This window comes from Ranitomeya variabilis, chromosome 5 (assembly GCF_051348905.1).
Source record: "Ranitomeya variabilis isolate aRanVar5 chromosome 5, aRanVar5.hap1, whole genome shotgun sequence".
Lineage (NCBI taxonomy): Eukaryota > Metazoa > Chordata > Amphibia > Anura > Dendrobatidae > Ranitomeya > Ranitomeya variabilis.
This window is the reverse complement of record NC_135236.1, coordinates 91,079,420-91,106,043: the sequence shown is the minus strand read 5'-3', so window position 1 is coordinate 91,106,043 and position 26,624 is coordinate 91,079,420. Positions and strand designations below refer to the sequence as shown.

The following is a 26,624-nucleotide window of genomic DNA, read 5'->3' as shown; positions in this document are numbered from 1 at the left end:
TGCTCAGTAGTGTGTGGCCTCCACATGCCTGTAAGACCTCCCTACAATGCCTGGGCATGTTCCTGATGAGGCGGCGGATTCAGGTCTGGGGAAACAGGCGGGCCAGTCTATAGCTTCAATGCCTTCATCTTGCAGGAACTGCTGACACACTCCAGCCACATGAGGTCTGGTATTGTCCTGCATTAGGAGGAACCCAGGGCCAACCGCACCAGCATATGGTCTCACAAGGGGTCTCAGGATCTCATCTCTGTACCTAATGTCAGTCAGGTTACATCTGGTGAGCACATGGAGGGCTGTGCGGCCCTCCAAAGAAATGCCACCCCACACAATTACTGACCCACTGCCAAACTGGTCATGCTGAAGGATGTTGCAGGCAGCAGATCGCTCTTCTCGGCATCTCCAGACTTTTTCACGTCTGTCACATGTGCTCAGTGTGAACCTGCTTTCATCTGTGAAGAGTACAGGGTGCCAGTGGCGAATTTGCCAATCCTGGTGTTTTGTGGCAAATGCCAAGCGTCCTGCACGGTGTTGGGCTGTGTGCACAACCCCCATCTGTGGACATCGGGCACTCAGACCATCCTCATGGAGTCGGTTTCTAACCGTTTGTGCAGACACATGCACATTTGTTGGCTGCTGGTGGTCATTTTGCAGGGCTCTGGCAGTGCTCCTCCTGTTCCTCCTTGCACAAAGGCTGAGGTAGCGGTCCTGCTGCTAGGTTGGTGCCTTCCTACGGCTCCCTCCATTTCTCCTGGTGTACTGGCCTGTCTCCTGGTAGCGCCTCCAGCCTCTGGACACTACGCTAACAGACACAGCAAACCTTCTTGCCACAGCTCGCATTGATGTGCCATCCTGGATGAGCTGCACTACCTGAGCCACTTGTGTGGGTTGTAGAGTCCGTATCATGCTACCATGAGTGTGAAAGCACAACCAACATTCAAAAGTGACCAAAACATCAGCCAGAAAGCATTGGTACTGAGATGTGGTCTGTGGTCCCCACCTGCAGAACCACTCCTTTATTGGGTGTGTCTTGATAATTGCCAATAATTTCCATCTGTTGTCTATTCCATTTGCACAGCATGTGAAATTGATTGTCAGTGCTGCTTCCTAAGTGGACAGTTTGATTTCACAGAAGTTTGATTTACTTGGAGTTATATTCTGTTGTTTAAGTGTTCCCTTTATCTTTTTGAGCAGTGTATAACATCATATCAGTCTATAGACAAGTCTTCCAGGACCAAACTACACACAGATGTGATGGAAACAAAGAAACTAAATGAAGCTGAGATAAACATGTGTTATGTTGGTAATAAATTGGATACCCTGAAATGGAAAGATTATAGGGCCGTCAAGATGAGTCAGCGTTGGTATGTGGGTAATTTTATGCATCGTAGGGCGCCCTATACAGAGGGCTTTTATAAGTCAATAACCAGCAAAAATAGAACATTGAGAGGTAAAGACATAAAAAACTGCATTATCGGATCAGTACCAATCCTTGTTCTGCTGAACACCTTCACAAATTCTTTGTTATCTTGAGAGTTGCCAATTTTATATTATTTTAGATTAGATTACTGTAGCTTGAGTAATCCCTTTTTTTTACAGTTCGCCATACGGTTACAGATATACGGGCCTTTTTATTTATGGCTACTTGGCTGCTTTGTTTGGTTCTCATCAAGGGGGCATGGCTCACAGGATCCTTGTGGGCGGTGTCTAAGGCTGCTCTGCATAAGTACTCTGTGAGCCACGCCTCCTTATTAACTACCATAAGAATTGGCAGTAAATAAAAAAGACCATATCTTTGGAACCGCATGGCGGATTTAAACCAAGAACCATATCCAACATGGCTTGTTTTGGGGTGAACATGAGTATTAGCTACGCCTACAACATGTGAGACGGATATCCGTGATACCAGTGGAACCCTTCCTGCGTAGCCTTAAAATTGAACCCTTAAACTGGAGTTTACTAATTACTGTACAAGGAGAGGGTATTCATGGGTAACATCCAATTTATTATATCTTTATTAAAAACATATACAGAACAAAGCTAAAAAAGATAGCACTTGGCCAATACATTTCCAACCCATAATCTGCTCTTAAGAGAATGGATCTTACACTGATGGTAAAAAATGGACAAAGACCAAAGATGGATGAAAATCTTATTTGTTAGAATTTTCTTAAATATTCATTAGTTTTTTTTTACTCCATTTACCGATCACTGTAAATAACCCGTTGACTGTGTTGTATTGGTTGTTACAATCCTAAGGATGCCAAATAGGTCCATTTTTTTTGCTGATTTGTGATATTTATTTATTTTTAAAGTGCATTAAGAAATGTCATTACTATAAATGTTCTTAAGAAAAAAACATCCCTGACTTTTAATTTACCCCAAATATACAGTTATGTACTGCTATATAGAGATGAACAGTGGGTAAAGAAAATATTCAGACCCCTTTAAAGTTTTCACTCTTTGTTTCATTGCAGCCATTTGGTAAATTCAAAAAATCTTTTTTTTCTCATTAATGTACACTCTGCATCCCATCTTGACTGAAAAAAACAGAAATGTAGAAATTTTTGCAAATTTATTAAAAAAGAAAGACTAAAATATACCATGGTCATAAGTATTCACACCCTTTGCTCAGTATCGAGTAGAAGCACCTTTTGAGCTAGTACAGCCATGAGTCTTCTTGGGAATGATGCAACAAGTATTTCACACCTGGATTTGGGGATCCTCTGCCATTCTTCCTTTCAGATCCTCTGCAGTTCCATGAGGTTGGATGGTGAACATTTGTGGACAGCCATTTTCAGGTCTTGTCCTGTCCCTGCAGCTGAAAAACACCCCCATAGCATGATGCTGCCACCACCATTTTTCATTTGTATTGGGCAGGTGATGAGCAGTGCCTGGTTTTAACCACACATACCGCTTAGAATTATCACCAAAAAGGTCTATCTTGTCTCATCCAACCAGAGAATCTTATTTCTCATAGTCTGGGAGTCTTTCATGTGTTTTTTTTTTGCAAACTCTATGCAGCCTTTTCCTTGCGCTGAGGAGAGGCTTCCATCGACCCACTCTGCCATAAAGACCCGACTGGTGGAGGGCTGCAGTGATAGTTGACTTTGTGGAACTTTCTACCGTCTCCCTACTGCATCTGTGGAACTCAGCCATAGTGATCTTGGGGTCCTTCTTTACCTTTCTCACCAAGGCTCTTCTCCCATGATTGCTCAGTTTGGCTGGATGGCCAGGTCTAGGAAGACTTCTGGTGGACCCAAACTTCTTCCATTTAAGGATTATGGAGGCCACTGTGCTCTTAAGATCCTTGAGTACTGCAGAAATTCTGTTGTAACCTTGGCCAGATCTGTGCCTTGCTACAATTCTGTCTCTGAGCTCCTTGGCCAGTTCCTTTGACCTCATGATTCTCGTTTGGTCTGACATGCACTGTGAGCTGTGAGGTCTTATATAGACAGGTGTGTGCCTTTCCAAATCAAGTCCTATCATAACCTATATCATACATATCATCACCTATAATTAAACCCAGCTGGATTCCAATGAAGGAGTAGAAACATCTCAAGGAGGATCACAAGGAAATGGACAGCATGTGACTTAAATATGAGTGTCTGAGCACAGGGTCTGAATACTTATGTGATATTTCAGTTTTTCTTTTTTTATTAAATTTGCAAACATTTCTATGTAGCGCCCCCACTTCTCAGGGCCGAGGGGTACCCGGTACCGGGCCTCTGAGTCTCTGCTCTGGGGTTGTCACGGGGCTAGACCCGGTCCGTGACCCTGCTGAGGGGCGTACAGTAATAGATGTGGATGGTGGTAGTGGTGCGATGTAGTGCCGGTCGCAGTTAATAACGAGGACTAGGGTTGAGCGACCTTTACTTTTATAGGATCGGGTTGGGTTTCACAAAACCCGACTTTTTCAAAAGTCGGGTCGAGTGAAATCGGCCGATCCTATAAAAAAGTCGGGGTCGGCCGAAACTCGAAACCCAATGCAGTGCATTGGGTTTCCAATGGTTCCCAGGGTCTGAAGGAGCGGAAACTCTCCTTCAGGCCCTGGGATCCATATTTAAGTGTAAAATAAAGAATTAAAATAAAAAATATCGCTATACTTACCATCTGACGGGCCCTGGTACTAACCGGGAACCTTCCTTCCTTAGAATCAGCCTTCCAAGACCTGCGGTGACGTCGCGGTGACGTCGCGGCTTGTGATTGGTCGCGCGGCCCCCATGTGACCGCTCGCGCGACCAATCACAAGCCGCGACGTCACCGTGACGTCACCGAGGGTCCTGGAAGGGCTGATTCTTAGGAAGGAAGGCTGCCGGAACGAAGCCGAGGGTGAGTATATTCCTATTAGGTATATACTCACCCTCGGACATGCCCTGCTTCTTTCCGACAGCCTTCCTTCCTAAGAATCAGCCCTTCCAGGGCCTTCGGTGACATCACGGTGACGTCGCGGCTTGTGATTGGTCGCGCGAGCGGTCACATGGGGGCCGCGCGACCAATCACAAGCCGCGACGTCACCGCGACGTCACCGCAGGTCTTGGAAGGCTGATTCTAAGGAAGGAAGGTTCCCGGTTAGTACCAGGGCGCATCAGAGGGTAAGTATAGCGATATTTTTTATTTTAATTCTTTATTTTACACTTAAATCTGAATTCCGATACCAATTCCCGATATCTTAAACATATCGGGAATCGGTATCGGAATTCCGATTCCAGATTCAGAAGATCGCCGACTTCATGGCCGACCCCACACAGGGGTCGGGTCGGGTTTCATGAAACCCGACTTTGCCAAAAGTCGGCGACTTCTGAAAATTGCCGACCCGTTTCGCTCAACCCTAACGAGGACACAAGGTTGCAGTCTCTTTACCTCTTTACTGAAGGCTTCTGGGTCCTCAGTCCGGAGTACGGTTAACCGGGCTGCGCAAGTCCAGCCGGTCCGATGGCGCCTCCAGAGTTCCCGTTGCAGGTGAAAATCTGTGCCTTCCTTCTAGTGCTTGTGTGTTGTGGTCCTCCCCTGCTGTGCTTACGGGATAGTCCCCACAACTGTTGTGTCTGTTCCTCGTGTTCCCTCACAACAACTCAATTCTGATGTTCTTATTATTCTCGTCCCCCAGATCTTATAGTAGGACGCACCCGTATGACAGGAAGGCTCGGAGCTCTTCCGGGACCCTAGAGTCGCCCCTCTCCAAAGGTTGCCCCCTATGTCTGCGTAGGTGATGTAGGTGAGACAGCCAGCCTATAGCTCTCTGTCCTGCCGTTGGTTTGAAGTAATGCCTAGAGCTCTGTACTTCCTCGGCGTTCCGGCCACCGGTTATTTACGCCTCAGTAGGATGTTGCCTCGGTCTAACAGCACGACTCCTACTGGTATTTCTCCCTGTTGCGTTGATCTCGTTTCTCACTCAGCACAATAAATCTCGCTTCTTGTCCTTTCTTAGGGCACCGCCGCTATGAAGTGCAGGCGCGGTCCCGTAGCTTTCTCTCTGATTGCCAGGCCTCTGTCAGGATCCCACCCCTGACAGGGACCCTACCGAATCTTCCCCTACAACACCCTCTGCCACAAGGTGTTGCCTGGTTCCAACCCAGTCAGCGTTCTCTCTAACTTCCTGCCTAACCCCCAGTTTTACCAGACTGTGAGGAGTGGCCTAATAAATAATACCCTTAGCTCCCCCTGAAGGCCAGACTGTGAAATGTATTGGTGTCTGTGATACCTGGTCAGATGAACTCCTTCAGTGCCATCAGACGTACCATAGCCCCCCTTAGCGGAGGAGCCACAGTACTGCAACGACCAGGACTCTGGGGCGCTGCACTCCCCCCCAGTTAAATCCAGTACTCCTGGACTGGGAAGAAAACAACAATACATGTCAGCAAAAAGACATACAATTTTGAAAATGCAAGTACAAGTCAACTTTTTTTTTTTTTTTTTTTAACAGAGCTTCCCTTTATGGGAGGTGAGGACACTTGAACGTTACAAACATGGTTAAATACTTTTAAATAACTTTACTATAAATAACTTTTCTTACCCAACCGGGTATTCTACTAAGTGCAAAATTTTGAACACTATTCCAACTTTGCCTTTAAGGACGTACCTGCTGAATCCACTAAAGACCTTCTTATAATCACATTATAAGGTTACGGAACATTTTTACATTCTCCTACTTTAAGTCTGCAGGACCGCCTGTCCTAACCGCTCCAGACCTACTGCCTCTCCTTTCTGTTACAGGACCGCCCCTTTCCGCCCGGGCCTACTGTCCTTCCACTACTATACACAGTATAGAACATATCATTTTTCTTTCAGTTTAAGATCACTGAGCCATCTCTATATGGCTCCTAGGAGGACTCACTAACTAACCCCGTACGGGTTTTAGCAGCAAAATAGCAGAGAAAAACAATGAACTATTTACAATCATTAAAGCATTTTTTCTTACTCTGATGGTGGCTGTGCAGGGGGTGGTCTTCTTCCAGGCCTCACCCGGCCAACGGGTCGCCTTGGTGTAGCAAGGGCCGGTCCTGGTTCCAGCAGCGACAGGACCCCTCTGCGGGATGCCCTCCTTGCTTGTGGGCGAGCGCGACCCAGAGGCACGCGGTGGACCCAGACCTCCTGAGGTTCTGCGGGGACGGGCTCCGGCACCTTCCCTGCAGAAGGCTCGTCCTCCGGCGTTCTGGCAGCAGCCTGGAGGGCGACGCACCGCTGGACGCCTCGAGCTATCCAGCCAGCTTCGCCAGCTTCCCTCCTCCACCGGGTGTAGGTCACTGCATTGCCAGGCTCCAGATCGGAATCGTACCTTCCCCTGCAGGGCTCCACTTCTTCCCGATCCACACGGACCTGCAGTGGCTCCCCGATCTCCTGGATAACTCCCCTTCCTTTCCGGGAGTTAAAGGATATTACTACACCCCAGTGTGACGGTGGAACCTCCTCAACGCTCCTCAGATCGACCTGGGCTGCCGGTTGGGGCCTGTTCCGCCACGCTGTCATCAGGCGCTGCAGGTGCTCCGGCTCCGGCAGGATCCTCAGGCCCTGTGCCTGCAGCTCACACTCCGCCGCGGCCGGGATAAAAGAAGCGGGGGACACCGGAGACAGGCGGACCTCCGTAGGTTGGCCCAGCCGAGCGATCACACGGGCATCGGCTTCCAGGCGGTAGGCTACCTGCCAGGCTTCGGCTGCAGCCACACACTCCTCGGACATCGGCCATGGGGGTCGGCCTATCGGTAGCTCCGCAAGGGTCAGTTCCCGCAACGATGGCATGTCCGGGGCTGTGTCGGGTTGTGCAACCTCGTGCTGAGTTGGGTCATTCGCACGCGGTGCTTCCGGCGTCGCCATTTTTGCTTCCTCTCTGGTGTCCTCTTCCCGCGGTCTCTTTCGTGGGCGGCCCCGTCTCCATGGTCTCCATCCTCCAAAGAGAATGAGGAGGCGGACCTCGGCTGCTGACGGACACGTCCTCAGGACACAGAAATATTTAGACTGGGCGGCCATGGTCGTTCGCGCTCTCCAGCTTGTCTACGCCCACTCCACGCCTCTCTTCTTCTCCTGCACTCTCCTCAGTGCTGTAATGGCGGATTTTGGCGGCAAGTGGCGCGGCACAGTCTTTGCAATAAATCATAGTCCAAGTACAATAAATCACAGTTCCAAGGCACACATGACCTGATTCTTCAGGCTTAAGTAGATCCTGTTCGTGACGCCAAGTTGTAGCGCCCCCACTGCCGCAGGGGTACCCGGTACCGGGCCTCTGAGTCTCTGCTCTGGGGTTGTCACGGTGGCTAGACCAGGTCCGTGACCCTGCTGAGGGGCGTACAGTAATAGATGTGGATGGTGGTAGTGGTGCGGTGTAGTGCCGGTCGCAGTTAATAACGAGGACACAATGTTGCAGTCTCTTTACCTCTTTACTGAAGGCTTCTGGGTCCTCAGTCCGGAGTACGGTTAACCGGGCTGTGCAAGTCCGGCCGGTCCGATGGCACCTCCAGAGTTCCCGTTGCAGGTGGAAATCTGTGCCTTCCTTCTAGCGCTTGTGTGTTGTGGTCCTCCCCTGCTGTGCTTACGGGATAGTCCCCACAACTGTTGTGTCTGTTCCTCGTGTTCCCTCACAACAACTCAATTCTGATGTTCTTATTATTCTCGTCCACCAGATCTTATGGTAGGATGCACCCGTATGGCGGGAAGGCTCGGAGCTCTTCCGGGACCCTAGAGTCGCCCCTCTCCAAAGGCTGCCCCCTATGTCTGCGTAGGTGATGTAGGTGAGACAGCCAGCCTATAGCTCTCTGTCCTGCCGTTGGTTTGAAGTAATGCCTAGAGCTCTGTACTTCCTCGGCGTTCCGGCCACCGGTTATTTACGCCTCAGTAGGATGTTGCCTCGGTCTAACAGCACGACTCCTACTGGTATTTCTCCCTGTTGCATTGATCTCGTTTCTCACTCAGCACAATAAATCTTGCTTCTTGTCCTTTCTTAGGGCACCGCCGCTATGAAGTGCAGGCGCGGTCCCGTAGCTTTCTCTCTGATTGCCAGGCCTCTGTCAGGATCCCACCCCTGACAGGGACCCTACCGAATCTTCCCCTACAACACCCTCTGCCACAAGGTGTTGCCTGGTCCCAACCCAGTCAGCGTTCTCTCTAACTTCCTGCCTAACCCCCAGTTTTACCAGACTGTGAGGAGTGGCCTAATGAATAATGCCCTTAGCTCCCCCTGGAGGCCAGACTGTGAAATGTATTGGTGTCTGTGATACCTGGTCAGATGAACTCCTTCAGTGCCATCAGACGTACCATAGCCCCCCTTAGCGGCGGAGCCACAGTACTGCAACGACCAGGACTCTGGGGCGCTGCATCTACATTTCTGTTTGTTTGGTTTTTTTTTAGTCAAGATGGGGTGCAGAGTGTACATTAATGTGAAAAAAATGAACTTTCTTGAATTTACCAAATGGCTGCAAGGAAACAAAGAGTGAAAAATGTATTGGGGTCTGAATACTTTCCGTACCCACAGTACCTCTATGTACTAGTACCATGTGCCTGTAAAGAAGAAGACTACTTCTTACATATTGAAGCAGAGAAAATCCTCCTCTTCCTCAATTCCACATTTTTAGAATGTGAAGAATTAATTAGTTTACTAAATGTATGTGTGTGTGTATGTATGCATGTATGTACAAAGCACAGAAAGGCGCCAGCCTTCGAGTCAGAGGAGGAACTGAATAATTACTTCAGCATCCTCTTCTTAATACCACAGGCAGTAAGATGGCGGATATCGGCTCCTGACACGCGAGTATGGCATTATTACCAAGTTGTCGCCCTGATCTATAGACAAGATAAGTCCCCCTTTTTATGGGATATCTATACCAGTATTTTCTCCTGAAGAACCAACCCTTGGGGAAACGCGTCGAGAACTATGCATACTGGCCATTTGTTGGTGTTGGTCTATATGGGGTATAAAACCTTTCTGAATGACTATAATGAACAGAGGGTCTAAATTGACTATCTCATCCCTCTGAGGAGTGCAATTAATAGCACCTTGGGATTTTGTTTTCCCTTACTATATGTGTTATGGGAACTTGTTTTTGATATATGTTCCTTTTCCATGGGCAATGAGCAATATAAATGTAATATCCACTGAGATATGACACAATGATTGCCTATGATGCATATGTTGGGATATTATCTATTTTGACACCTACCGTATTTCGCGGACTATAAGACGCACCGGACCATAAGACGCGCCCCAAATTTGGGGTGAAAATTGCAGAAAAAAAGATTTTTTATAAGATGGGGGTCCGTCTTATTGTCCAAATTTACAATATCTTACCTGTGGGCTGGTGGTGGCAGAGCAGGGTCACAGGAGGCATGGTGTCGGCAGAGGTGGGGTGAGGCGGTACGGCGTGCACCTGAGCAGGGTCCCTTCCTGCTTAGGTGGGCGACGCCACGGCCTGGTGTCCATGGGAGGGTGGCAGCAGTGGTTACCGGCAGAGGTGTTGGGATGAGGAGGCACAGTGAGAGGTATGGCGTTAGAGGGGTCCCTTTCCCCGGTGAGGTGATGCAGCAGCCCGGTAATGCAGCAGAGCCGGGTGAATCCTGTTGTTACCGCGGTGGCAGAGGTGTGGAGACGAGGAGGCGCAGTGAGCGGGGTCCCTTTCCCTGGTGAGGTGATGCAGCAGCCCCGGTAATGCAGCAGAGCCGGGTGAATCCTGTTGTTACCGTGGTGGCAGAGGTGTGGAGATGAGGAGGCGCAGTGAGCGGGGTCCCTTTCCCCGGTGAGGTGATGCAGCAGCCCCGGTAATGCAGCAGGGCCGGGTGAATCCTGTTGTTATCGGTGCGCGCGGCCATCTTCCTGAGGCCGCGCGTTTGCAGATGGAGCTCTGCTGCCCGGGGCTTCAGGAAAATGGCCGCTGCGATCCCCATCTGCGCATGCGCGGCATCCCGCGGCCATTTTCCTGAAGCCCCGGGCAGCAGAGCTCCATCTGCGAACGCGCGGCCTCAGGAAGATGGCCGCGCGCACCGATAACAGGATTCACCCGGCCCTGCTGCATTACCGGGGCTGCTGCATCACCTCACCGGGGAAAGGGACCCCGCTCACTGCGCCTCCTCATCTCCACACCTCTGCCGCCGCACCTCTGCCGCCACGGTCCACGGTAAGCCTGCATTGCGAATATAAGACGCACCCCCCATTTTCCCCCCTTTTTTGGGGGGGAAAAAGTGCGTCTTATATGCCAAAAAATATGGTATATGAAATCTGACTATAGTGCAATAATGGATATTATCGGAAAAGTGTCTGCATGCTGATGATCTATGATGCAGTCTCTAGGACACTGTTTCCAGCACAAATTTTTAAAGGGAAGATATATTACAACTACAGTTAGGTCCATATATATTTGGACAGAGACAACATTATTCTAATTTTGGTTCTAGACATTACCACAATAAATTTTAAACAAAACAATTCAGATGCAGTTGAAGTTCAGACTTTCAGCTTTCATTTGAGGGTATCCACATTAAAATTGGATGAAGGGTTTAGGAGTTTCAGCTCCTTAATATGTGCCACCCTGTTTTTAAAGGGACCAAAAGTAATTGGACAGATTAAATAATTGTAAATAAAATGTTCATTTCTAGTACTTGGTTGAAAATCCTTTGTTGGCAATGACTGCCTGTAGTCTTGAACTCATGGACATCACCAGAGGCTGTGTTTCCTCCTTTTTGATGCTCTGCCAGGCCTTCACTGCGGTGGTTTTCAGTTGCTGTTTGTTTATGGGCCTTTCTGTCTGAAGTTTAGTCTATAACAAGTGAAATGCATGCTCAATTGGGTTGAGATCAGGTGACTGACTTGGCCATTCTAGAATATTCCACTTCTTTGCTTTAATAAACTCATGAGTTGCTTTGGCTTTATGTTTTGGATCATTGTCCATCTGTAGTATGAAACGACGACCAATCAGTTTGGCTGCATTTGGCTGGATCTGAGCACACAGTATGGCTCTGAATACTTCAGAATTCATTCGGCTGCTTCTGTCCTGTGTCACATCATCAATAAACACTAGTGACCCAGTGCCACTGGCAGCCATGCATGCCCAAGCCATCACATTGCCTCTGCAGTGTTTTACAGATGATGTGGTATACTTTGGATCATGACCTGTACCACGCCTTCGCCATACTTTTCTCTTTCCATCATTCTGGTAGAGGTTGATCTTGGTTTCATCTGTCCAAAGAATGTTCTTCCAGAACTGTGCTGGCTTTTTTAGATGTTTTTTAGCAAAGTCCAGTTTAGCCTTTTTATTATTGATGCTTATGAGTGGCTTGCACCGTGCAGTGAACCCTCTGTATTTACTTTCATGCAGTCTTCTCTTTATGGTAGATTTGGATATTGATACGCCGACCTCCTGGAGAGTGTTGGTCACTTGGTTGGCTGTTGTGAAGGGGTTTCTCTTCACCATGGAGATTATTCTGCAATCATCCACCACTGTTGTCTTCCGTGGGCCCCAGGTCTTTTTGCATTGATGAGATCACCAGTGCTTTCTTTCTTTCTCAGGATGTACCAAACTGTAGATTTTGCCACTCCTAATATTGTAGCAATTTTTCAGATGGTTTTTTTCTGTTTTCGCAGCTTAAGGATGACTTGTTTCACCTGCATGGAGAGCTCCTTTGACCGCATGTTTACTTCACAGCAAAACCTTCCAAATGCAAGCACCACACCTCAAATCACCTCCAGGCCTTTTATCTGCTTAATTCAGAATGACATAATGAAGGGATTGCCCACACCTGTCCATGAAATAGCCTTGGAGTCAATTGTCCAATTACTTTTGGTCCCTTTAAAAACAGGGTGGCACATGTTAAGGAGCGGAAGCTCCTAAACCCTTCATCCAATTTTAATGTGGATACCCTCAAATGAAAGCTGAAAGTCTGAACTTCAACTGCATCTGAATTGTTTTGTTTAAAATTCATTGTGGTAATGTCTATAACCAAAATTAGAAAAAGGTTGTCTCTGTCCAAATATATATGGACCTAACTGTATAATATCTGCCTATTTTTCTAAACTCTATTTGACTTTGGTGTTTTGCCATTGGCCAATCTCCTCTCCCTCTCTGATATATTGCACGTACCATATGGTATATCACAAGTTGGGTACTAACTCTACTGCATATGGTACTATGATTTTTTTTCTGTGCACCCTATCTGGATAGGGTTGTTTAGGGAAAGGGAGGGAGAGTCAACGGCGAGCGGGGGCGCCAATGCGCAGGTCTAGGGTGCCAACCTCCGCTTGTAGGAAGGGTTATTATAGTAACCTACTAGGGTGAAATATTCCTTCCCTTTTGTGCCAAATAGCAGACCCATATCATTTTTTTGGGGTGTTGACTGAAAAAATTGTGTATTTTTTATTGAGATTTTTACATTGAGATTCATTAAAGGTTATGTGTTATATGATTTGAGCACTATTCGGTGATAGTACCGCAGGCAGTAAGCCTACAAGGCCAGGAGTCTTTGAAGACACAAAGTAGAAGTCGGGGCATTGTCTTGACCTCCTGGGACAGCAGGACATTATCTCCAATTTGGTGGGACCAACCTGCTTGACTTGAGATGGTTAGGAGCTACTGTATGTCTATGATGCAGCTTGCCTGATCTAATAGTATGGAAGTGACGGATATGCTGTAAGCCAGACACATTTATCTCTTCCATTTATGCCTTCATAATGCTAAGCAGCCACCCCACCATGAATGGTCAGTGTGATTGGTTGTTTCATCAGTATTTTGCACTTGTGCTGCCTCCGCCTAAATCATAGAGACCTTCTACATCCTGTAGAGAATTAACATTGGGATCTGGTATTGGTAAGTAATGATGCCTTTTTTTTGTGATGCTTTTTTTATTTTTAGTCCTTTTTGGTGAGTTGATGTTTATGGTGACAGTAGTGCCCCCTCAAGGGCAAAAACAATTTTGGTCTTTTTCAATAAAATCATATTGTTGGACTTCTGTTATGATTTTCCATACGTTTATGAATTGCTATATACTGTACTGTATACAACAATTTCAGTTTATTGCCGCTCGATGATGAGGGACCATCGTTTTTTCCTCATGACTTATATTTATGCTCTTCAAAGTGAAAACAATTAATTGTATGAAAAAAATTGTAATATTACCTTCTGGGGGGGGGGGGGGAATGCAAGCAGTCTTGTCAATTATCTAAAAAAAGTTATCATTGTCAGATTTTTTTCACCGATTGGGCAGCATGACTGGCAACTGACAGGTTCACGTTAATCGGCAATCATTTATGACCTCCGGTGCCTGCGCCATTCCAGCTGTGTTGGCACTGGCTATCCCAGGGCTTGCGTGACATTGTTATGTCATGCGATCCTTGTGGCCAATCAGAATTGGCTTCACTCTTCCCTTCTTTCGACAAATCAAGAAATGCAGAGGAAGTGAGATCTTCTGCTGTTCTCTCATTTCCTTCGGATGTCAACTGCATCCTTAGGAGAGGATAATAAAGCCAGTGCTGATTGGTCAGCTACAGCTGAAACGACGCCAGCACCGGAGATGAATATGGGATTGTAATATTTTACTGGGGATAAAAATAGGGAATTCAGAAGGGGTTTTCCTAGTAGTGGACTGCCCCTTCAATATGGCAGGTACTCTGTTTAGGGTGTGACACTGTGATCCTGTTTTGCAGATAGCAGTGACAGTGAGTTGGAGCTATCGACAGTGCGACACCAGCCAGAGGGACTGGAGCAGCTTCAGGCTGTCACCAAATTCACAAAGAAGGAGCTACAGTCTTTATACAGAGGATTTAAAAATGTGAGCATGTCGTCCGTAATGATGTCTTTCACATGTTGTCTGTCAGGAAAAAAAAACAAGCGTGTGCATGAGATTTCTGAAATCCCATAGCTTTTCAGCCAACCAGCAGGTGTAAACTCACCGTAAGACCATGTTCACATGAACGTTTTTGAAGCATTTTTTTCTGTATTTTTCTGCAAATTAAAACCTGCATTTATGGGTGCTTAATAAGTGCAGCTTTTAATTTGCAGAAAAATGCAGAAAAAAAATGTTGAAAAAATGCTTATGTGAACATGGTCTAAGGGTGAGTTTACACATGACGGTTCCCTGGATGAGATGCAGTTGACGGAGCTCTGAGTGTACTGTTCTCATATTGAAGATCCACCTGGTGTACAGAGAATACAGGCAATGTTCCATGGGGAAACAATATGTAAACTGGCTCTCCATCAGTAGGAAGAAAACTGCCTTTTACTTTGAAGCTACCCATCTGTGGACAGCTGTTCTGAAGTTCTTGCCTATTCTTAAACCTCGATGTACATTATATCTGGTTTTCTTCTTTCTGCAGGAGCGCTAATTTGTATATACTTTTTTTTTAAATTTGTCTCCAATTATACTAGTTGGTGTACACTCTCTCCAGAGCAGGAAGGACATGGATGAGTTTTGTATCAATGGCAGTAGAACGTAAAATGTTCCCTGGTGGGGATAGTCTTAATTTAGAAGTGTTTGCTAACCTCGACTTAGAGGTGTCAACTGTAAGGACATCATTTTTAGAGATAATTTCTCAAAAGTTTTTTTTTTTAAGTGTCATAAAACTCAGTTATTGTCAGTTCATTTGTCAATCTAATTAAATCAATAAGGAATACGATCCATGTAAAGTTGTGCTATAAATACACAATGAACCAGTCCAAATCACCAAGTCCCTCCAAATAGGGAAGGGGTCAAAGGTGATCAGAGAAAGCACAAAAAAACGGTAGTATAGAGAAAATTACTTGACAATCTTTATTGTTAAAAAATATTGCATACAAAAAAATGATAAAAACATACACCTCCTGAAGAAGTGTGGGCGAAACACGCGTCGGGGTTGAGGGACATCGCACAAACCCTGCATTTCACCTGAGTAAGTTACATATCAAGGGCACTTGCCCATGCTTATCACAGACTGCAGTTAGCTTTGGCCTGAGCTAGTGATTTGGCATAAGATGAACTTTATCAGGGAGTGAAAGGTGCTCAGACTAGTGATGAGCGAATATACTCTTTGCTCAGGTTTTCCAGAGCACGCTCAGGTGACCTCTGAGTATAAGTGCTCGGAGATTTAGTTTTCATCGCCGCAGCTGAATGATTTACAGCTACTAGATAGCTTGATTACATGTGGAGGTTCCCTAGCAACCAGGCAACTCCCACATGTACTCAGCCTGGCTAGTAGCTGTAAATCATTCAGCTGCCAAGATGAAAACTAAATCTCCGAACACTAAAAAATACTCGGAGACCACCCGAGCGTGCTCGGGAAAACCCGAGCAACGAGTATATTCACTCATCACTAGTCTGAGCACCTTTCACTCCCTGATAAAGTTCATCTTATGCTAAATAGGGTGCCATACTTCACAAGGGGTAATAAGTATTTAGCTCCTAAACTATACATCAAGATTATTTATTAGTAAATTGTTTGCCTATATTCATTGAATATACCCTCATCTGCACACGCACTTTATAATTAATAAACTCATTATTTTTCTTTTTTGAGATGGTTATTCATGAGTATTTGCAATCAATGCTTATACCTCTATTTCTTTATAATGCACTTTATTGTCTAAATTGATCATGATTATCTCAGCCATAGATGTTTAACAGGGTCCCTAGCCTGATGCGTCCCTCGCATTAGAGGCAACATTTTTATCATATATTTTTTGTGTGTAATATTTTGCAATAATAAAAATTGTCAAGTAATTTTCTCTATACTACCTTTTTTTTTTGTGGTCACCTTTGACCCCTAACTATTTAGAGGGACTTGGTGATTCGGACTGGTTTATCATTGGTCAATCTAGTAGCAAAGTTTTTCCTACTCGTGACATTTTGTGAAATTGATCCTAGAAACTGTCCAATGAAGTCAGTTTACAGGTTGTCGGATTTCACAGTAAAATTGCTCAAAGACATGATGCTTTAAAATAACTGAATCAGCTCCAGCATCGGCTCTTTACTGTGGTCACGTGCCGTAGATGGGGCTTCTCCAATGCCACCATGTCGACAAAGACTGACTCAGCGGAGAGGCGGCGATTCACCGGCAATCGCTGATGTTATTTTCAAGCAGAGCAAAACTTTGGTCCATTCTACTATTTGGTGGCAACATCTGGTTTGGAATTCGGGGCAGTATATTTTTGTTGAAGGCATAACCCAACCATTGTGCAGGTCTAGTAATGAACATCATCCATGTCTATCTTCTTTTCAGGAGTGTCCTAGCGGATTGGTGGATGAGGAAACCTTCAAGCTTATCTACTCACAGTTCTTCCCTCAAGGAGGTGAGTTTATTCTCTATCTCTTCCTTCCAACCCATAGACAAAGCAATGTAACACTGGTGCTACAAGCTGTGGGAGATACAGTGAACTACTTTAATTACAGCATAAGCAGGAACATTAGGTGCCTTCAGGTGCCGGATCAACCACAGCTTAAATTCTGTTTTTCTATTTCTAAGGGTACGTTCACAAGAATGTATTTTCAATCGGAGTGCTGTCCATGTAAAAAAACAAAACAAGTTCCACCGGACAGCATTAAGACTGATGTTATGTCCTACAGCTCTGGCAAAAATTAAAAGACCACCACATCAAAACCCTGTCATGGGCAGCCCAATCTCCAAACCTGAACCCCATCGAAAACCTCTGTAATGTAATCATGAGGATGATGGATAGTCACAAGCCATCAAACAAAGAAGAACTGCTTACATTTTTGCGCCAGAAGCAGTGTGAAAGACCGGTGGAAAGCATGCCAAGACACATGAAAGCTGTGATTATAAATCATGGTTATTCCACAAAATATTGATTTCTGAACTCTTCCTGAGTTAAAACATTAGTATTGTTGTTTCTAAATGATTATGAACTTGTTTTCTTTGCGTTATTTGAGGTCTGAAAGCACTGTTTGTTTATTTTTTTAATTTTGACCGTTTTTCTTTGTCAGAAAAAAATACAAAAATTATTGATTGGAAATTCGGAGACATGTTGTCAGAAGTTTATAGAATAAATGAACAATTTACATTTTACTCAAAAATATACTTATAAAGAGAAAAATTAGACAAACTGAACATTTCGCAGTGGTCTCTTAATTTTTGCCATTGGTGTATGTGCTAACACCTGAAGTCCGTGTGAAAAAAATGTCAGCATGCTCTAGCCTGGTCAGATTTATGAACCCTACTAGTGCATATTAATAGCAGGCAGCTCCTGTCCACATAACCGCATGGAGCTCCTGTCTAGATTTGAGCGAATATGTTCGGAATCGGTCGCCGAATCTGAATTTGCCATATTGGTACCCTAATTGTGCCGAATTTACGTTTGATGATCAGTTCTGAACATATTCAGTAATTTCTGCTCCCATTGACTCAAATGACGTTCAGCTGTGTTCGTCGAATAATGCAAAAAAATATCGTAATCGGAACAGAATTTTGAAAAATTTGCTCAACTCTACTCCTGCCCACGTAAAAGCATGGAATCGGTCACATTTGCAATTTGCGGACGTGACTGGTCTGATAAATTCTGCAGCCATGTGAACTTACTTTAAAGGGAACCTGTCACCACGTTTTTGGAAGATGGGATAAAAATAGCGTTAAATAGGGGCAGAGGTGGGCGTTACATTAGTGTGTGTGTTATGCGTTTATTACCCACCTAAGTTGCCGAAATAACTTTGCAAAGTCTCCGTTTTCGCCTGTCAATCAGGCTGGTCAGGTCGCATGGGCGTTGTCTTCCCCCAGATTTGGCGTAGTTTTCCGTTGGTGGCGTAGTGGTGTGCGCATGCCCAAAGTCCGGAATCCTCTTCCAGGGGATTTAAAATAGCGCGGTGTTCGTTATTGCATTGGTGATCGGTGGGCGCGGCCATCTTCCTTTGGCCACGCGTGCGCAGAAGCGGCGCTCTGCTGGCCGTGGCTTCAGGAAAATGGCCGCCGCGATATCCATCTGCGCACGCGCGGCATCCCGCGGCCATTTTCCTGAAGCCGCGGCCAGCAGAGCGCCGCTTCTGCGCACGCGCGGCCAAAGGAAGATGGCCGCGCCCACCGATCACCAATGCAATAACGAACACCGCGCTATTTTAAATCCCCTGGAAGAGGATTCCGGACTTTGGGCATGCGCACACCACTACGCCACCAACGGAAAACTACGCCAAATCTGGGTGAAGACACCACGCCCATGTGACCTGACCAGCCTGATTGACAGGCGAAAACGGAGACTTTGCAAAGTTATTTCGGCAACTTAGGTGGGTAATAAACACATAACACACACACTAATGTAACGCCCACCTCTGCCCCTATTTAACGCTATTTTTATCCCATCTTCCAAAAACGTGGTGACAGGTTCCCTTTAAGGTAGAACAGAAAACCGAACCTATTCCCGATGTAACGCTGGGCTATGTAAATTATACAACGGAAGAAAGTCAGCTCATCCACTAGAGTCTCCAGAGGCACAGGAGCTTGTAGTTCAACGAGAGGTCATAAGAAGGGATGGACAAGCAGAGTCCAGCTTCCAGGATCATCCGATAACATCCAAAACTTTATTGTAGAAAAAATATATATAAAAACTGTCCCAGCTAAAACACCGCAGAGAAGGAGGGCAAACGGGTTTCAGACAGAATCTTTGATCATTGCAGTTTTGGATGTTGTTGGATGATCCTGGAAGCTGGATTCTTCTTGTCCTTCCCTTCGCAGGACTATGCATGTACACAATTGCAGTCTGTGAATGTAGACATTAGTGTTTTTCTTCACTGACAGTTTACTGACACTAACCATTTGGGAAGGGTGAGAAATTGAAACATGTAGTGTGATAGAAAGGTAGAGACATTTTTATTTATACTTTATTTACATAAAACCACTTTTTAGCATACTCAGTTGCAAGAAGATACGTTAGCAAACCCTTATAATTTATTTTCTTTCTACATTGACTACTAAATAAATTGTATACAGATTGATGTCAAGGTCAATCTGATGGAAAACACAATCTAATTAAACAGATATACAAGCAACTCTTCCCTGCAAAATGTCTTTCAGTTCATCAACAGCAGACAAATCTCCATAAGGTTAAAGTCAAGACTCTGACTTGGCCATTCCAAAACACAAATCGTGTTTTTAAACCATTCTTCTGTTGATTTATTTCTATGCACTGGGTTACTGTCATGATGTATCACCCAACATCTGTCCATCTTGAGGTTATGGGTGGCTGTTCTTACATTCTTCTGTAAAACCTTCTAATACACGTTTTAACTTATTCTTCAATGATTACAAATGAGCAGCAAAGTATGTTGTATCCTCCACCATGCTTCACAGTTGGGATCTGGTTTTGGTGGTGGTGTACAATGTTCTTTCCTCTAACCACAGAGCTGGGCGTTTGTGTTATAAAGTTCCACTTTTATTTCATTTTCCCAGAAGCATTCTGATTTGTCCAGTTGTCCTCAGTTAAACTTACTTTTTGTACCCTAGTGGATCCTTTAGGATGTTCTTTTATGAATACCATTCTAATAATGGACACATGAACAGTTTTTTTGCACTTTGCAGAGTCTTCACTAAGTCTTCTGCTGTTATTCTTGGGTTTTTTCTCACCTCTTTTAGGATTGTGCTCTTAAAGTAAATTAAAAAAAAACCTCTGTTTTATTCACCATCTCTGTGCCCAGCGCTGAGTCTCAGAAGCTGAACCCAGTGTCTGTTATTCTCCTCAGTGCTCACAGTGCTGCACCCAATGAGTGAGCTCAGCGTCTCTGAGCATTTTGGGCTTAGCCGTTGAGCTTTGTTATTGGCTGCAGTGCTACCGATGTGACGTCAGCTCTGTAGACAATAGCAGACACCGAGAACGGCAGTGGAGACTCAGCGCTAGACCGGGGGAGTGTGGGAGTGTAGTCCGTTTTTTTTACAGCAGCTATTAATCATGTGGACTATCCATAAAAATCTATACTGTGGCTCCGCATGGCATCTGATTTTTTTTATGCTTCTATAGACTTGATTGGGGGAGTCTCATCCAATTTACAGAAGAAACTAGTGCTTGCTTAGAGTTTTTTTTACATGCAGATTAGATCAGTGAAAGAAATCGCTCATCTGCTCTGCCCCATTGAATAACAGGGTGTCATTTGTTTTTTTTCATAGATAGCACTCGGACCGAAAATACGATTGTGTGAATGATCCCTAACAGTGTTTGATGCACCTAGATGCTTAGAAAAGCATTTGCAGATCCATGCATTTCTACAACACAAATTTCACATTTTCTTTGCTTTGAGGCATGGATTACATAAACCCTTTTTTTGTTTTCCTTTAGAGGTACCAGTAACCAGGTGCGCCTTTATTTAATTTGCACTTTATCTGGGCGACCCAGAGACCATTTATTACGTAGGGTTTTTCTTTTTGATGCTCCTTTAATAATGACGTCCCTGTCACAAGTCTCTCAGGTGCTTTGAATTCCAGATTCAGAATTTTAATTAATGTATATAGTCTATAGTTAAAACCTTACAAAGCAAAATGGCTTAACATGTTTGCAAAAAAAAAAAAAAGCTAAAATGCGTAAGTTCTTGTATGTCATCACCGTACGTAACAAAAGAAGCCTTTTACATTAACTTCTGACTTCTAACCTTTCTTTGGAAAATTAAAAAGAACAAGGAATATTACTTGGCTTTGTAAAAAAAAAAGCAAGAAAAAAAAAAGCTCTTTACTTTGTAATTTCAAGAACAGATCAATAAAGCGAGATGCGTGAAGCAGGACATTGTGGACCAATGCATCTAGAAAGAACGGTATTTTAGTAAAAGATTCATTTAATGTACTTGTGGGATTTAGCTCCTGACCTCTATGAAACTAATTATGTTTTCTCTGAATGTTTTCCTGTCGGAGAATTAGAAGATGAAGAACACTTTCATGTATAACAATGACCTAAGACTGGTAAATTGTAAAATAGCCTGCATGTGTTTGGTCGACTTCTCTGAGGCACAAGGGCACTAGTGTGACACGGAAGGACCTAAAGCTAAGGGGAATCTGTCAGCAGTAGAGAGGACCCTGCCCGCGATGGCTCACAGTCTACAAGGGATGGGTGAGGATACAGTAGAGGAGGGTAGAGCTGCTTGTGCAGTGGTTTGGTGAAACAAGGGTTACTGTAGGCTTGCTGGAAGAGGTGGCTCTTCAGGTTCCTTTTGAAGGTTTCCATGGTAGGTGAGAGTCTGATGTGTTGGGGTAGAGAGTTCCAGAGTAGGGGTAATACGCGGGAGATAGCTTGTATGCGATTGTGGGGAGAGGAGATAAGAGGGGAGTAGAGAAGGAGATCTTGTGAGGATCGGAGGTTGCGTGCAGGTAAGTACCAGGAGACTAGGTCACAGATGTATGTGGATGGCTTTATATGCCATAATTAGGGTTTTGAACTGAAGTCTCTGGGCAATTGGGCAATGGGGAGCCTGTGAAGCGATTGACAGAGAGAAGAGGCTGGGGAATAGCGAGGGGACAGGTGGATTAGTCAAGCAGCAAAGTTTAAGAGATTGCAGGGGTGCGAGAGTGATAGAGGGGAGGCCACAGAGAAGGAGGTTGCAGCAGTAAAGGCAGGAGATGATGAGGGCATGGACTAGTGTTTTTGCAGATTCTTGATTAAGAAATGTGCAGATCTGAGAGATATCTTTGAGTTGGAGCCAGCAGGATGTGGAAAGGACTTGGATATGTGGTTTGAAGGAGAGCACAAAGTGAAAGGTTACCCGAGGCAGTGAGCTTGTGGAACTGGGGAGAATGAGCAGCAATTGACTTTGATGGATAGGTCTGTTGGGGGGGGGGGGGGAGTGAGATGGAGTAAAAATGCTGAATTCTGTTTTGTCCATGTTAAGTTTTAGAACTCGACCAGAGAGAAAGGATAAAATAGCAGACAGACATTGTGGGATTCTGGTTAGTGAGGAGGTGTTATTGGGTGCAGAGAGGTAAATCTGTGTGTCATCAGTGTAGAGATGATATTGAAAGCCATGGGACTCTTTTAGCTGTCCCAGGCTAAAAGTGTAGATGGAGAGGAGCAGGGTTTCTAGAACTGAACCTTGGGGAACACTGACAAACAGGGGGCAAGATGAAGAGTTGGTGTGTGAGTGGGAGAAACTGAATGTTTGGTCTGTTATGTATTTAGAGATCTAAGATAGAGTCAAGTCTGTGATGCCACCAGATGAAAGAATCTGTAGTAATAGGGAATGGTCCCCAGTGTCAATGGCAGAGGACAGGTCCAGGAGGAGGAGCACAGAGTAATGTCAATTGGCTTTGGTGGGTTAGTAGGTCATTGGTGACTTTAGTATCAAAACCACTGGTGCTCGACACCTTGAACCTGGTCTTAGCTGCCTAGTTTGGTGGACAACTACCTCCTGTTGTCAAAGGCTTAGAGTTAAAATTAAAAATGTGTCCAAACGGCGCATAGGACCACTTGTGACTTTTGTTAGGGCAGTTTCGGTTGAATGATGCAGTCAGAAACCAGATTGCAACTGGTCAAAGAAGGAGCAGGAGGAGAAGTGAGAGGACAGTTCATGATGGACATGCTGTTCCAGTAGTTTTGAAGCATAGGGGAGAAGTGATATTGGGTGATAGCTAAACTGAGAGGATGGGTCAAGGGAGGGCTTTTTGAGGATAGGTGTGATTGAGGCATTTTTAAAACATGAGGGGAAGACACCACTTGTTAGTGATAGGTTGAAGAAATAGGTTAGAGTTGGGATGAAGACTGTGGTGAGGGATGATGTGGGATCAGGTGCACAGGTGGTGAGATGTGATCTGGAGAGTAGAGAGGAAAGCTTATTTTCTGTACTGGCAGAGAAGCTGGCTTAGGAATAAGAGTAGTTATGATGAAGGGCTGTGCGGACTATAGGCTGAAGTTTCATCTGATGTTGTAAATCATCTGCTTGAAGAATGAGGCAAAGTCTTCAGTTGAGATGAGAGGGAAGAGGTGCTGGGAGATGGAGGAGAGAATTGAAAGTGTTTAATACCTGTTTAGGGTCGTGAGACAGGGAGGATATGAGAGATGAGTAGTAGGTTTGTTTTACAGCAGTGTCAGCATGCTTTTATTCATTGGTGGGGGTGGGGTTACACAGATCAGCTGGACTGCCCTGCACGCAAGACCTAGTCCTGCAGTGATGATCTCCTGCTAATAAAGCACTGATTGTATTGAAACTACAGCACACCACCTAATAAGTGACACATCCTCGGAATAAGGCCGGGGTCACACTAGCGATGAATACAGACGAGTGCTATGCGATAAAACATCGCAAAGCACTCAGACCAGTATTCATCTGTGGGGCAGATGACATCAGCGTTTTTTTTCTTGGCCGTTTTCAATGCGCGAGTGAAATCGCAGCATGCCATGATTGTCATCAACACTTGACCAAGTCTCGGCTCACTCGCACCATATAAGCCTATGGGTGCGAGTGAGACAACACATATCACTCGGATATTGGATGCCATACGCTAGTCTGACCCCGGCCTTAGGCTCTCATACCCTACATTATGCTACTCTTAGATTAAATAGCAAAAACCTGTTGACAGATTACCTTTACAAAAGTGATTGTGCTATGCCAGCCATATGACCGCATGTCAACCGATGTTTTTCAAAGCGGCTGTTCAAATGTCCGTGTGAAAAAAAAATTAGCAGCATGTATTACGCCCTTCCATATTTCAGATGAGACTCACCTTTTCAGGTCTATGGGTATGTGAAAAATATTGGATCCCATACAGATCATCCAAAGAGCATCGGATTTTTGAGGATAGATTGTAATTTGTTAACATAGGAAACTGTATTTGGTCTTATAAATTGCTGTTGTATAAAAATGAAAATACAACCATTTGTTTTAATTTTATACGCTCATGTGAACTGAGACATAAGGATATTGATCACCTTTGTCTTTCTTCTACATATTCACAAACCACAATTTCGACACCATACAAAGATGTTGAAAAATCAAAATAAAAGTAGAAAACGCACACAAAAAAATCACCTTTTTAACATTTTAAAAAATGCTATAAAACTGGCATGTTATTTATCCTGTGTAGTGATGCTGGAGAAAAAAAAAAGAAGAAAAAAACAGCAAATATTATAAAAGTTGTTTTTCTGTATATTGATTCCCACAAAATTAACCCTTTAACGACCGCCGATACGCCTTTTAACGGTGGTAGTCAAGGGTACTTAAATTACAGCACCGTTAATTAACGCCGCTGTGGAAAAAGTGTATACCACCCCCCAGAGTCTGATTTTCTCTGGGGTCTCGGTTGCCGGTGGCAGCTGAAACCCCAGAGAACATGATTCAAGTTGGTTTTTACCGACCCCCGGGTTGTGATCGCTGGTAAATTAACCGTTTACCGGCGGCCGCAAAAAAAAACAAATGCGATTTGCCATTTAATTGATCGTGATCGCACATCAGAGGACAGAGAAATGAGATCCCCGATCGCCCCCCGATACTCACTCGTCTCCCCCAGTGCTCGTCGTGGTTCCCCATGGGCGCCGCCATCTCCTGGCAAAAAAATGGCGGGCGCATGCGCAGTGCGTCCACCGGCTGGTACCTGGCAGATCTTTGGGGTCTCGGCTGCCGGGGGTAGCCGAGACCCCAAAGAACGTGATCGGGGTCAGTTTTTTCCGACCCCTGTTTTACGATAGCCGGTAATTAACCGTTTACTGGCGACCGCAAAAAAAAAATGCAGTGTGTCATTCTCTGTCCTCTGATGTGATCGCACATCAGAGGAGAGAGAAATAGGGGGATCGGGGACCCTGTCATACTTACCGGTGTCCCTGGGTCCTCCTGCTTCCTCTCCTGGTTGCCGGCTTCTTCCTCCGGTAAGAAAATGGCGGGCGCATGCGCAGTGCGCCCGCCGTGATCTGCTGGAAGGCAGAGGAAGATTCCTCTTCTGTGATAGATCCTATCACAGTGATCAAAATAAAAAAAATAGTAAATATTAGATAGTTAGGAAAAAATAATAAAATAATAACAAATGTATGTATTTCCATTTTTCAATTAGGGTTAGGGTTGGGGCTAGGGTTAGGGTTGGGGCTAGGATTAGGGTTGGGGCTAAAGTTAGGGTTAGGGTTGGGGCTAAAGTTAAGGTTAGGGTTGGGCTAAAGTTAAGGTTAGGGTTGGAGCTAAAGTTAGGGTTGGGGCTAAAGTTAGGGCTAGGGTTGAGGCTAAAGATAGGGTTAGATTTGGATTAGGGTTAGGGCTGGGATTAGGGTTAGGGTTGGCATTAGGGTTACGTTTGGGATTAGGGTTAGGTTTGGGATTAGGGTTAAGATTAGGGTTGGGATTAGGGTTAGGGGTGTATTGGGTTTAGGGTTGGGATTAGGGTTAGGTTTGAGGTTAGAGTTGAGATTAGGATTAGGGGTATGTTGGGTTTAGGGTTTTGATTAGGGTTATGGCTAGGGTTGGGATTAGGGTTGGGGTGTTTTGGGGTTATGGTTGTGATTAGGGTTATGGTTAGGGTTGTGATTAGGATTATGGATCAGGTTGGGATTAGGGTTAGGGATTTGTTGGGGTTAGGGTTGGAGTTAGAATTTGGGGTTTCCACTGTTTAGGTACATCGGGGGTCTCTAAACGCGACAGCCAATTTTGCTCTCAAAAAGTCAAATGGTGCTCCCTCCCTTCTGAGCTCTGCCATGCACCCAAACAGTGGTATCAGCGTACTCAGGACTAATAAAACAACAACTTTTGGGGTCCAGTTTCTCCTGTTACCCTTGCAAAAATAAAAAAATTGGGGGCTAAAAAATCATTTTTGTGGAAAAAAAAATGATTTTTTATTTTCACAGCTCTGGGACAAACTTCTGTGAAGCACTTGGGCATTCAAAATGCTCACCACATATTTAGATAAGTTCCTTGGGGGTCTAGTTTTCAAAATGGGGTCACTTGTGGGGGGTTTCTACTGGTTAGGTACATCAGGGGCTCTGAAAATGTAACATGACGCCAGCAGACCATTCCATCAAAGTCTGCATTTTAAAACGTCACTACTTCCCTTCTGAGCCCCGATGTGTGCCCAAACAGTGGTCCCCCACACACATGGGGTATCAGCATACTCAGAACAAATTGAACAACAACATTTGGGGTCCAATTTCTCCTGTTACCCTTGGAAAAATAAAAAATTGGGGGCTAAAACAATCATTTTTGTGGAAAAAAAATATTTTTTATTTTCACGACTCTGCATTATAAACTTCTGTGAAGTACATGGGGGTTTAAAGTGCTCACCACACATCTAG

At 45.0% G+C, this 26,624-nt stretch overlaps 1 protein-coding gene across 2 annotated transcripts in view; it reads left to right on the top strand.

Moving 5' to 3' along the window:
- KCNIP3 (potassium voltage-gated channel interacting protein 3) overlaps positions 1-26,624 on the top strand; it is a 238,446-nt gene that overhangs the window by 189,467 nt on the left and 22,355 nt on the right. For both annotated transcript variants that reach the window (XM_077262947.1, XM_077262946.1), the window contains exons 3-4: positions 14,117-14,241; positions 16,664-16,733. In XM_077262947.1, the coding sequence (XP_077119062.1) occupies positions 14,117-14,241; positions 16,664-16,733 (195 nt within the window). The remainder of the gene's footprint in view (positions 1-14,116; positions 14,242-16,663; positions 16,734-26,624) is intronic.